A 13036-nucleotide genomic window follows, 5' to 3' on the forward strand; every position below is an offset into this window, starting at 1 on the left:
TCCCGGTGAGTCCCAGGATCAAGTCCTGCATCGGACTTCCTGCAGGAAGCCTGCTTCTCCCTCTGCCTATGTCTTTGCGTCTGTGTCTTATGAATAAGTAAATGAATCTTAAAAAAAAAGAAAGAAAAAGAAAAAGAAAAAGAAAAAGAAAAAGACCGACCAGTCTTTGTCTACAAAAGCGCCGGTGGCACTCTTACCTTCTCAAGCAGTCCGTAAGCGTAGTGGTTCCTGCTACATGGCTTTCCCCATTCACCACGCTGCCTTCACTCCCTGGGCTCAGGGGCCAAAATGGGGTGGAAGAGCCAGGCAGATCTAAACTGATGTCCCAGAAGGGGTCTATGGTGGTAGAGACTCCACTAGAAGCAAGAGGAGATAAACATACCGGTGAGAATGGACAGCCACATGGCCTCAGAGGTAGCACCTGGCCAACAGCATCCACATGTTCTCACAGCTCTGCCCTTCCATCCAAATGACATGGAAGGTCAGAAAACGCAGGAGAGCTCCCACCCCATGCATCCTGGGCTTCCAAGGGGGGCCTATGGAGGAATAGCAGGTAAGCCACTTCAGGCAAAGGCTACTTTTACAGCAACAGTTTCCTAAAGAACCCAGAAGATCATCACACTCATTTTGAGGTTTTTCGAAAAACTCTAAGAATCAGGGACACTACCTTGGAGATCATAGAAAAGGAAACTGAAACGAAAAGCAACACTCTTTGGAACACAGGTGCCAAGTGTTTGCTGTCTGTGTGCCAGTCCCTCTGGAAGGCAGGGCTCTCTTATTTAGCTCCTGGTGTCAGGGACTCCAAGGGAAGCAGAGATGCAGTGGGAGGCTTCGAAGCACACCTTGCTGGGTGGCAGAGGAATAAAGATGGCCCCGGGGACCGTGCTCCAGATGACCTGCACCACTCAGGGTAACCTACTCATCTGTGGATCTGTCCTGGAGCTACTTTATCTCAACATATCTGATGGCTTGGCTGTTTAAGCTCAACCTGTCCGGCTTCACATCTGGTTGCTGCTGCAGATGCTCCTCTATAAAAGCCAAACAATCTATTTATCCACACATCACCAAAAAGATACAGCTGTGGGGGAACCCACTAAACTTCTGGCTCTAAGTAAAAAATGTTTAAAAACTGCTCAGAACACAGCAGTTTTGTTAGCTGAATATGTACCATGATGTCCAATAAGCAACACCCAGAATAAAGTAGGCCTCACAGACAGGACCTGGGGTACAGCATCCCGATCTGGTCAGAAGAATGCACAGTGCTGTGCAGGAACCTCGCACTTACTGGCAGACTTGGCAGGTGACGTCCGACTGCAGCCCGCCCGTGAAGATTTGGTCTATGATGCAGTTGCAGTGATTGGGGTTGTTGGCCTTCTTTCCATTATCGTCACCTGGGGATAGATCGCAGCTGTGTGATTTGCACCTGTACCCCCGAGTCCGCAAGTTTCTGAGAGCTACAGGCCCAAGGCGTGAGGCCATTCACCTGCAGAGGTGATGAAGCCACAAGGATCGATACTTTCAAAAGCGCACAGAGAACCCTAGTTCAAACAGGGAGACTTGGTGGGCAAAGAGGAAACAACCCTGCTAGCTTATTTTCAATGTTCTTCTTTTACTCCATTCCCTAAGACCTGCTTCGCTTCTCTCTAGGTACCAAGATATAGCTAATGCCCAGTCACTGGGGAGAGTTACAGATTCCCCTGTTCACGCAGAGAACGACTAAACTGTCATGCAGTGGCGTGGTGCCACTTGCTGCCAGCAAAGCCCCTGCTCTCCCCTCCTCTCCTCCTACTCTACACGTACACTGTGCCCTGGCTTCAGAAAGTGTCCCTGCAGGACTCACCTCAGTCTGCTTTGCTCATCAGCTCCTGCACTCTGGAACTTCAGGAACAGTTCTGCTTTCCCATCAGCAGCACATAGAGAAGTACCATTCCTATCCTCTCTAGTTCAATACGGGTTTTATTTCTATATTTGGGTGCAGATATATGGATACTAACTAAGCTTACATGGTGGAATGCAACACATGTTGATATATACCGTAAATACATACTACAGAACTTTCAAATAGACAAAAGGACTAGACTGTGTCTATCTGTATATCACTTATTTAAAAAGTGAAATTATTACATAGAAATAAAGGATGTCCACCCAGCCTTTTGACAGCAAACTGCCTGGAGCAATTAGGGAGAAAATGCTACCCAGAAAGATTTCATGAGACAAAATGTTAGGAAATAAAAAAATACATATAGGAAGACACAAAGGAAAAAAGGCCTCAAGATAGCTGAGGCTCCCAACCACCACACAACCAAGTGCATGGAGGGCCTGGCTGTGGCCATGAACTAGGAGGGTTGAGGGAGGATTCTGAACACTCTGCTTCCAGCGAGAGAAGCCTTACGCTTCTCGTGATTTGTGAGATGGAAATACCTCAGACAAGTGCATCACAGTCACTGCGTTGTGCTTCTGTCCCCTGAATGTTTTCACAATAAAGCCTTTGAAGCAGCTGATTTTTCAGGTTAGACTAACGCTGATAACAGAAGTCACCTGACTATCCTCAAGTGCTGGAATAATTTCACAGCCTTACACACCAGCTCTTTTGTTTATATGCTGTACTCCATACTAGAAAGCCAAAACTTACCTAAGCTATTAAGCACCGTTTATTTGGTTCCTCCGGTGAACACTGAAAGGATGTGTATGTTTTTCAGGAGAAAAAAATTCAAGTACATAAAAAAGCCAGAAAGAAGCCTGACAGCTGATGAGAACAAGCCATCTTATTTGGAGTTTGGCTTGCCTCTCAGCTGTAATGTCAGACAACACATGTTGAGAGCAGCCCCGTGACTAGGGAGAGGCTGAGGAGCAGCAGTAGGAGGCAATTCAGTAAGACCTGGAAGACAGGCAGCTGTACCAGCCTGGAGGCCACAGGTACCCAGGTAACTTGGTTACGCCGCACACCTCCACTACACTTGTGTGTGCTCCCTGAACCGGCAGCCTCAGCATCACCAGGGACCCATCAGGAATGAACACCTGCCTTCGCTCCACACCCACTGAACAGAAACACCAGCAAGCCCTCCAGGGGACCCTGACCCACAGTCAAATTTGAGAACCGCCCCCATTCATAGGACACCTGTGTCAGCACACTTTGGTGTAGGGCCTTCTCACTGGGAGCCCGCCATGGGGAGGGGAAGAGGAGGAACCATGGTGGCTTGTGATTCAGTCCTAAACTCCTGCTCCGAATGGAAGAGCTCTGCCCACTGTCCCTTTCCCCAGACTATCCAAACCCACATACATCTGAGGCCGCTGAGGAGGCTGTCGCCCTCTGGGGGCCAGGCTGTGGGACAGAAACCAAGATCCAGCGAAATCCAAAGAGAGACTTTAAAAGCCCCTGGCTGGATCCCAGAATGAACATGACTGAGGGTTGGAGTGGCCCTGGCAAGTGTGCAGGTCCAGTTCTCAGCTCTCTCTCTAGCTACCTTAAAACAACAATCAAAAACAAAAACAAAAACAAAAAACCAATCAGTCCTTCTGGAGACCCCACAAGGGGAGGGGCCAGTTTTGATGGTTCTGCTGTATCTGGAGCAATTTGTAAGTTTCCGGCACACCACGGGCTATGACAACCCCGAGGAGCCACACATGAACTCCCTCACAGTCAGGCCCAGAGGACCCCAGCAGCAGAGGACTCCAGGCAAAGGCCCGTCAAGGACAAAGAGTCTTGCTCACTGTTACGGCTCTTCCAGGACCAACCACCATGCTGGTCCACTCCCAGCAAGGTTGGAGGGGACACCCCAAACCATTTCCTCCTCTCTTCAAAACTATCAAGAACCTCTTCAGGGTATGAAGGATGTTTCTCTTCTTGTGGGGGGAAAGTCACAATGAAAAGACAAGTTCCCCAGAAGAGGTGCCTGCTGCGCCAGTGCCCCCACCTCTGCCCCAGGCACAAGGACAAGGATGAGGACGGCCTGCAGGCGCACCTTTGCAGTGTCGGTGCAGGACGTCCAGGGCTGCGATGAGGAACTCGTGCGCATCCTGCTGCTCGTACCCTGCCAGGTGCCGCGCGTGAGTCCACACCAGGTGCAGCAACTTGTACGGGATATGGGGGGAGCGGTGCCCCGAGTAAAACTGCTCAGACGTGGAGAGGAAGGAAAAGGGGGAAGATGTCAAGAAAGAGTACACATCACACGTGACAACAAACATTTAACAGCAGCCAAGAATTTCCTGCAGCTGCTCTAATGGAAAAGGATTCCATTTTATATCCTCGTTTCCATTTTGTTGTTGTTCGCAAAATATATTTTTATGTGGACTCACTGGTCTTTCTGAATCTATCATTTTGTCCCTTTCCATTGTTGGTTTTCTACCAATAGGCCCAAACGATGAATCAGGAGTGCCCAATGCGTAAACAAGGCAGGTGGCTGCTGAGTGGGTGCAAGATACTTTAGGCCAGATCTGCTGGCTCCTCTGCTGGACCCCTGAAGTACACCTGGGCACTCTCAGCAACTAAGAGGGCACATACCAGCCCCATTCTGTTGCCGAAGCAGCCAAGGGACTTCAGCTCAGAGACCCTTTCCAGTGCTTGGGTGCAGAAGAGAATCCAGACCCAGGACACCGGAGCCTGCACCCTATCCTGCCACATGGGGACAGGTACGGCCTGAGAGCAGCCTAGGATCTAAACAGAACAGACCCTCATGCTCAGGGTAGAGAGCCACAAAGCCAGAGATGGCCACAAAGCCAGAGGTGTTCTGCTGAAGCACACTCAGGCCTGGCAAGAGAAGGGCCACTCACCTTGAGAACAAAAGATGGCGGACCATGAGGGAAGGGTAAAAGGACCATAGCATTTACGGACAAATGTCTTCCCCTGGCAGGGCCCCTTCGAAAAGGCTCTTTCTCATCCTCCAAGTTAGCACCATGCTTCTAAGTGATGCCAACAGACCCTAACGATTCCCTTTGGAAAAAATGTTCCCGGGATGCCTGTGTAGCCCAGTGGTTGAGCATCTGCCTTTGGCTCAGGTCGTGATCCCAGGGTCCTGGGATCGAGTCCCATATCAGGCTCCCCATGGGGAGCCTGCTTCTCGCTCTGCCTATGTCTCTGCCTCTCTCTGTGTGTCTCTCAGGAATAAATAATATCTTAGAAAAAAAAGTTCCATAATAAATGCACGTATTAAGTATTCACTGTCAGAATATAAGATGTCAGAAACATCTTATAAGATAACATTCATATAAGATGTCAGAAACCTGCCTTCATTAGGTCAATCTTTTTTCTTTTTTCTTTTTTTAAAGGAAAAACACAAGTGGTTACAAAAGCCATACACTGCCAAGGTCAAGAGCGCTCACCTCCTGAAAAAGTGACGACATCTCGCAGACCAGACATGAGCTGGGGCTCTGCATCTCACACCGGTGCCTGTCGGAGAGGAAGAAATCTCGCAGAAGTGGCGTGTGGGTGAGAGCCTGGACGATGCAGTTCATGAAGCACGTGTTTCCAAGGTTGATCAGTCCCCGCAGACCTGGCCGGGAGGCAGACAGGAGAGTGGGGCTGACAGGCTCTGCACCACAAGGACCACTGAGGCCCGATGGCACTACTATGCCTCTACATTTATTCACTCATTTCAAGAGGTAAGAGGAAATGTCTTTTTCTAATTTTTAGGCCTTTTCTAGTAACTCTCCTGAGGAATGTTTACCATCATCCTACCGCTCACCTCAGCCACTAAGTTTTGATAGAATGACCCACAGATAGAGCAACAGGTCAGAAAGGAGCTGCTCTAACAAAACCTATTAAAAAGCTTCTAAAACGTATTCTTGAAGTATTAGAAAACCCAGAAAACCCTCTCACACACACATTTCTCTCCCTAAAAGTCATGTACACAGCATCAACCTGACCATAATAAGTGAGTCTTTTTACAGGACAGATTGTCAGGGCTGTTTCCATCACTGTGGGCCCCCCCCCTCAACCTCACTGCAGGACCACCTCCCAAGAACAGGTGTTCCAGAAGTAGTGGGAGGAAAAGGGGGTGAAGACAACTGATGTACAAGGGGTTAGAGAGAACTACACTATGCAATCCTCCTGTTCACATCTACGTTGGAATAGCCAGCCGTGCTGGCAGTGACAACAGACCACCACGCCCAGCACTGCCACCCACCTACCTATGGTGCAGTTGGAGGTGATCTTTCGCCTTTTCGGGTTGTGTTTCAGCAGTTCAAGCTCTCGTTTGGTTGGCTCCCAAGTTGAAAACTTCTCCCCAACACCTGAACACATGGAAGACAGTCCAGGTGCCATGAGCTCAATACTCATCAGGTGTGTTTGTAAGTAAAAGTGATGGTGACAGACCACTTATCAGCTTGTATTTCAAAGATGGGCATCCACAACATGAGGTCTTTCTAGAACCATATTATATTGCAACAGACTAAAAAAGAACACTTACACGGAATTTTAGAAAAATGTGTGGTGAATGAGCAGTTTTCCCCATGAGAAAGAAGGAAATGCCTCCCATCGATGCTACTGTAATGCTAATGCCAAGATGGTTTTTGTTTTTTCTTTTGCAAAGCTTATAATCCTTGAGTTGACAAAGGAGAAGCTGTGCACTTGGCCCCGAGGTGATGCGCCCTCCCAGAGAAGAGTGAAAGCAACAAGGAGAAAACACTGGCTGAAACACCGTCTGAAAATGCATCATGTTGGACAGCTGTCCCCACAAGAGATTTATAACACAGATAATGGCGCAGATGCTAATTAAGTGTCCCAATACCTACTTGTTTCCCACAACCTAATATTTCTGCAAAATTCAATGAACTTTAAAAGACATAATATCTCATTGACACATGGGAACTATAGAATGATTTTAGAAGAGCTCTGATTTATTCTGGGCCATGCATTTCTTAGTTCTTGTAGGGTAAATGTTCTTCCCAAAGAAATAATATATTCAGACTCAGTTGCAATGTTACTAAATTATTGAGGGAGAAAAGAATAGGAAGTTGTTCTCCAGAAAAGATTTGTTACATACAAACAAATCTGATCACAGAGAGCACCTGTTTGTATTGTTCCATTCTCAAAAAATGGTGTTTTTTCAAAAGCAGAGCAATTAAGCCCAAAAAGTGTAAAAGAGATACTGGGTTCTCTTTGTAAACAGTGACGGTTCTGCTAGTTGACAGATGCTCACCAGTCAAGCGGGGTAAACTACACCTCTTACTGTTGTAACCCATGAGCATCTGCTGGAAATGAAAACTAAAAAAAATCAAGGAAACAAGAAACAAAGAAATGAATAGGGAAAACATATGTATGAGATTTGTGTGTACCCTGACTACATATCCAAGGAAGAAAGTGTGAGGTCAAGGAAGTGACAGCAACTGAGAACCCCATGCTGGTACCACAGCTACTAGGAGAAAACAGAAAACGTATGTATTGGTCTCCACCCCTGGTTCCTGGCACAGGGCTCTTAAAACCCTTATACTCTCTAAGTGATAAGAGAGCAGGAGCATCTTTTATTCTAATGAGGTGACTCTTGGTGGGTTCCTGGAGAGGGGCTGGTCGCCAGAAAGACCACCAGCCATGAGAAGCTTGGATTTCCAGCTGCCTCCCCAGGGCCCCTGCAGAAGGAGCCTGCACACCTGTCTGGCGAGTCACTTCACCTGCTTTTCCTGGATCCTCAGCTGGTGCCTACAGGAGGAAGTAAGCAGCTGTGGGGGTTCTTCCCACTAAATCAGGACCCACCCTGCAAAAATCCAGCTGCTGTCCTATCTCCCTATACTGACTTTTTCCCTAGACACTGATCTTTCTCTTGATCAGCTTTGCCCTGGACAGACATGAGGGAATGCAGGACTAAGAGACAAATCAGGCACATAAATCTAGGCAAAACCAAACCTTGCATTTTCCAAGCTTTCCGCTGTTCCTCTTTGGCAATGATTTCTATATCTTTGTCATATATGTAGTCCTGACACAAAAAGCAGTAGATGCCTCCATACATAAGCTCTATGGCTGAAAAGAGAAAGGAGAGAGAGCAAATTTAATTAAAAATGTAAAGGCAACATTTAAGGTTACAAATGAAACATCTAAGTGTTTTACGCATCTTACTGTTTCCACTGTTTCCCTACTCTCAAATCATAGAACCCCTTTTTATGAAAGGATTCATCCCTCCCACTTCAGACCTTTATCCTAAGCAGGTACAGTACATGTAGTTTCCTTGGAAGCTCAGGACTTACAAGTCTGAGGAATCTGAGTGAGAATGAGAGCCATCCCGTCCACATTTTACAAAAGACTTAATCCTCAAGTATGAGGACTCTATTTTCTGAAAGAGTGGTATTTAAAACAAGGGAAGGGATGCCTGGGAGGCTCAGCCAGTTAAGCCTCTGCCTTCAGCTCAGCACCGCCCCCCCCCCCGCCCCCTCAACATGTGCTCCTGTTCTCTCAAATAAATAAATAAAATTCAAAAAAAAAAAAAAGGAAAACTTTCATCGTGTATGATCAGTTCATAAGGACTCTTAGCCACCTGACACATAACCGTGTTCTATTATATCTAGAACTCCTGCTATGATTACAAAAAGGAATGCAGCTGCTGTTTGCTTTAAGGACAGTGGTAAAATGTTCCCTAACCAGATAATCTTGACTTCTTGACCCATAGAGTTGGCTCCTGCCCACCTGTGAGTGGGTTTTGTGCACTTTCTTGTCTGCATCATCTATAAAACCTGCTCTTAGTTACTTCATTATAAAGTAAGATAAAGTCCTTTAATGTAAGCACCTGGAAGAAAGGCATCCCAATTGAACAATTAAAAAGAATTTGTTCTGGTTTAGATTCACCAAGCCACAGAAGCTGTCTGAGAAGCAACGCAGCATGAAGAGCACAGATGTAGAACTGGTCTGCCTCCTAGTTTTGCCACTTACTAGTCATGCACCACTTCTTTGAGTCTCAGCTTCCCCTTTGGCATAATGGTAACAGTAACAGCACTGACACCTCACAGGTTTGTGTGATAATTCTACAACTTTACAGTACACGTAGTACATGGGAATGTCTTCATAAATCACAACTTTTTATTCCATGTCTTCTGTCACCATGACACAGATCAGTAATATTGTGGTGGATCTTTAAAGTCCTCTAGAACAGATGTATTAAAGCTCAATTTAAGAATCCCATGCCTGAAACAATCCACTCATGAAATGGGCAAAAGACATGAACAGAAATCTCACAGAGGAAGACATAGACATGGCAACAAGCACATGAGAAAATGCTCCGCATCACTGGCCATCAGGGAGATACAAATCAAAACCACAATGAGATGCCACCTCACACCAGTGAGAATGGGGAAACAGGAAACAACAAATGTTGGAGAGGCTGTGGAGAAAGGGGAACCTCTTGAACTGGTGCAGCCACTCTGGGAAACTGTGTGCACGTTCCTCAAAGAGTTAAAAATAGATCTCCCCTATGACCCAGCAATTGCATTGCTAAGAATTTCCCCAAAGATACAGATGCAGTGAAACGCCAGGACACCTGCACCCCGATGTTTATAGCAGCAATGTCCAAACAATAGCCAAACTGTGGAAGGAGCCTCGGTGTCCATCGAAAGATGAGTGGATAAAGAAGATGTGGTTTATGTATACAATGGAATCTTACTCAGCCATTAGAAACGACAAATACCCACCATTTGCTTCGACGTGGATGGAACTGGAGGGTATTATGCTGAGTGAAATAAGTCAATCGGAAAAGGACAAACATTATATGGTCTCATTCATTTGGGGAATATAAAAAATAGTGAAAGGGAATAAGGGGGAAGGAGAGAAAATGAGTGGGAAATATCAGAGAAGGTGACAGATCATGAGAGACTCCTAATTCTGGGAAACGAAAAAGGGGTGGTGGAAAGGGAGGTGGGCAGGGGGTAGGGGTGACTGGGTGATGGGCACTGAGAGGGGCACTTGATGGGATGAGCACTGGGTGTTATGCTATATGTTGGCAAACTGAACTCCAAAAAAAAAAAAAAAAAAATCCCATGCCTATCCCACCCTTGCCCCTAACCCAAAACTGACAAAATTCCTACAAATTTTTTGAAAGTCTCCAACAAAGCTGTTCCATGGAGCTTGGCAGCCCTTTGGCACTGCATATTCCTTAAATGGGATAGTTCCTGGCACAGGGATACCAAAGCCAGAAGCAGACTACAGCGAGGATGACAGGAATTTTCAGGAAAGCAAAGGCAGTCAATAAAAAATATGCCAAGCAAGCCCCTCATTGAGCTCTGTGCTCAGCAGGAAGTCTGCTTGAGATTCTCTCCCTCTGCCCCTCCCCCACCCCCTCTCTCTCTCTCTCAAGTAAATAAGTAAATCTTAAAAAAATATATGCCAAGCATACAGTCAACAACAGCACAATTACCAGCCCGGGGAAGGTATATAAATATTTCAATGTGTGTTCAAGTCATCCTAGACAAGCTCTTCTTCAAGGCGCTTTTCCAAACTCAACACCTAACTATGTAAAATTAGTGAAGTCTACTGGAGTGCCAAGATCATCCAATGGAAGAAGTGCCACCTGCTCAACAAACAGTGGTGGGATGACCAGAAGTCCACAAACAAAAGATGAAGCTCACCTCTACATCATATACAAAAATGAAGAAGGGATCAGCAACCTCAATAAAGCACTAAGGGTACAAAACTATCAGAAGAAAACCTAGGGGTTAAGTCTTCATGACCACGGATTTGGCAGTGGACTCACAATTTGACACCAAAAACATTAACAACTAAAGAAAAAAACTGATAAATTGGGCTTGATCAAAACTAGACTTTGTGCCTTCAAGGACATTATTAAGAAAGTGAAAGACAACCCACAAAATGGGAGAAAATATCTGCAAAGCATATATCTGGTCAGGGTTCACTACCCAGGAGACAGAAATCTCCAAGAGATGTGTGTTTTGTGTGTGTGTATATATATATCTCATAAAGCACAATAAAAAGACAACCCAACCCAATTAAAAACATGAACAAGTGACTTGCATAGACATTTCTCCAAAGAAGATATACCAAGGACCAAGAAGCACATGAAAAAAACATTTAACATCACTGGTCATTGAGAAAATGCATATCAAAGCCACACTAAGATACCACTTCACACTCATCATAATGGCCAGAGTTACTAAAAAAGAAAGTAAGTGTTGGCCAGGATGTGGAGAAACTGCTGGCAGGAACAAAGAATAGTGCCGCCACCATAGGCAAATCTGGTGGCCCCACAAAAACTCGACACACCTTACCATATGAGCACCCTGCTATTTCATTCTGAGGTATGTATCTAAATGAAATGGAAACTTATGTCCACACAGAAACTCACACGACTGTTTATGCAGCATTACTCAGAAGAGCCAAAAGGTGGGAACAACCCAAATGTCCATTAATAGATGAAAAGATGAACAAAATATGGAAGATGTACACAATGCGATATTACCTCAACATACACAGCAATGAATTACTGATACATGCTATAGCATGGATGAATCCCGAAAACATGCTGAGAGAAAGAAGCTAGACACAAAAGGTCATCCTCTGTATAATTCCTTTTACAAAATATTCAGAACAGGCAAGTTCAGGGAGACAAAGAGCAGATCAGCAATTGCCAGGGGTTGGAGGGACTGGAGGTCGGGGGGTGGGGGGTGGGGGGTGGGGGGTGGGGACACACACACTCATTCCTGGAAGTGGGCTATTCTTCTGAGATGATGAAAAAATTCTGAAGTGGAAAGATGCTGATTGCACAGTGTGGTGAGAGAGTGAATGCCACTGAAGTGTACGCTTTAAACTTTGTACGTTATGTGAATTTCACCTCAATATAAAATTTAAAAACCCAAAGCAACACATACAATCAAGGTAGTTCCCCTGGAAAATTCTTTTGTAGTGAAGATGAGGGTACACTGGGCTCCTGGAGAACTCCCAAAGCTATAGGTGACCCAGGTACCATGCACACATGCACCACGTGAGGTCCTTTCCCTTCGGTCCCAGGGTAACCTCGAGAATGGAGGGGGAAACACTACCAATTCCTAAGTGAGCTGGTTTCCCCGCACCCACCAGCGTGTGGTCTTTTGGGAGCAGCTACAATACCTCTTCAAAGACACATGGAACAAAGCTAAAGGCATTACTTTCACACTTTTGTGTCTCATAGTGGCAAAATCTAAGTACCTTGTGACTCAACATAAAAAAACCTGTAAGCAGCCAGAAAGTATGAAATCAAACAGCTCCAAGTTTGTCGCCCTACTCATTGCACCAGGCCCCACAGTGAACTAGAATTCCAACATCCAGTTTAGGACACCAACCAGTCCAGGTGGAAGTATACCAGTAAAATGGAGTGGCCATCCCAAATGAGAGGAAGCCCTTTTTCCTGACGTATGTTTTTATCCCATTGGATTAAGGAAACTACTTTTAGGAAAGGACAGACCAAGAATTAGAATGTTTGAGGAGACTGCTGTCAGGTCCAACTTATCCCATGCCATACTGGACAGGCCATACCTGTCCTTCCACATGACCTTCAACGATGACCTTATTGCTATCAATATTCTATTTTTAAATGCATTATCCACAATATTCAGACAAGATTCAGTTTAGGCCTGTTCGCGCTAATCAAACAAAAAAGTAGACACCTGCTGAGAGTTTCCCTACTAATCCACTTCAGGTCCCACTATTATACTATGGAATATCCCTGGAAGGTGGAAGAACCTGACCACAAGGAAATCAAGGCACCTCAGTCCCCCTATCACTGCTCAATTACTCTGCCCTTGGACGTCCTGCAAAATACCCTTATAAAATGACAACCAAAATATGGACAGCCTAGAAGTTGCTCTGGAGATAAGCAGGTGGGAGCAGCAGTGAGATGCACAGGGCAGAGGACAGGCAGGTGCTCTTGGCTAGTCGGGAACCAAACCGCCAGGTGGGAGTCAGGGCTGCCCGGATTATGTTCTCCTCTAGCACTTCTACACTTCAGCCTCTCTCTCTCTTGTGCCCGTCGCCCTCCACTCCTCCTCTCCCAGACACAGAAAACTCCTAGCCTGGATGAACACATACATGAGCAATCTTCAATAAATTCACAGACTCTAACAGCGAAGG

General features: G+C 45.8%; 1 protein-coding gene across 1 annotated transcript in view; it reads right to left on the reverse strand.

The window, feature by feature from the left end:
• The window catches only part of USP22 (ubiquitin specific peptidase 22), a 46070-nt gene that overhangs the window by 10934 nt on the left and 22100 nt on the right, over positions 1-13036 (reverse strand). The window contains exons 3-8 of the mRNA XM_026005653.2: positions 7838-7951; positions 6127-6228; positions 5320-5489; positions 3963-4110; positions 1286-1391; positions 198-356 (exon numbers count right to left, since the gene is read on the reverse strand). Coding sequence (XP_025861438.1) covers positions 198-356; positions 1286-1391; positions 3963-4110; positions 5320-5489; positions 6127-6228; positions 7838-7951 — 799 coding nt within the window. The remainder of the gene's footprint in view (positions 1-197; positions 357-1285; positions 1392-3962; positions 4111-5319; positions 5490-6126; positions 6229-7837; positions 7952-13036) is intronic.

Source organism: Vulpes vulpes, chromosome 12, assembly GCF_048418805.1.
Source record: "Vulpes vulpes isolate BD-2025 chromosome 12, VulVul3, whole genome shotgun sequence".
NCBI lineage: Eukaryota > Metazoa > Chordata > Mammalia > Carnivora > Canidae > Vulpes > Vulpes vulpes.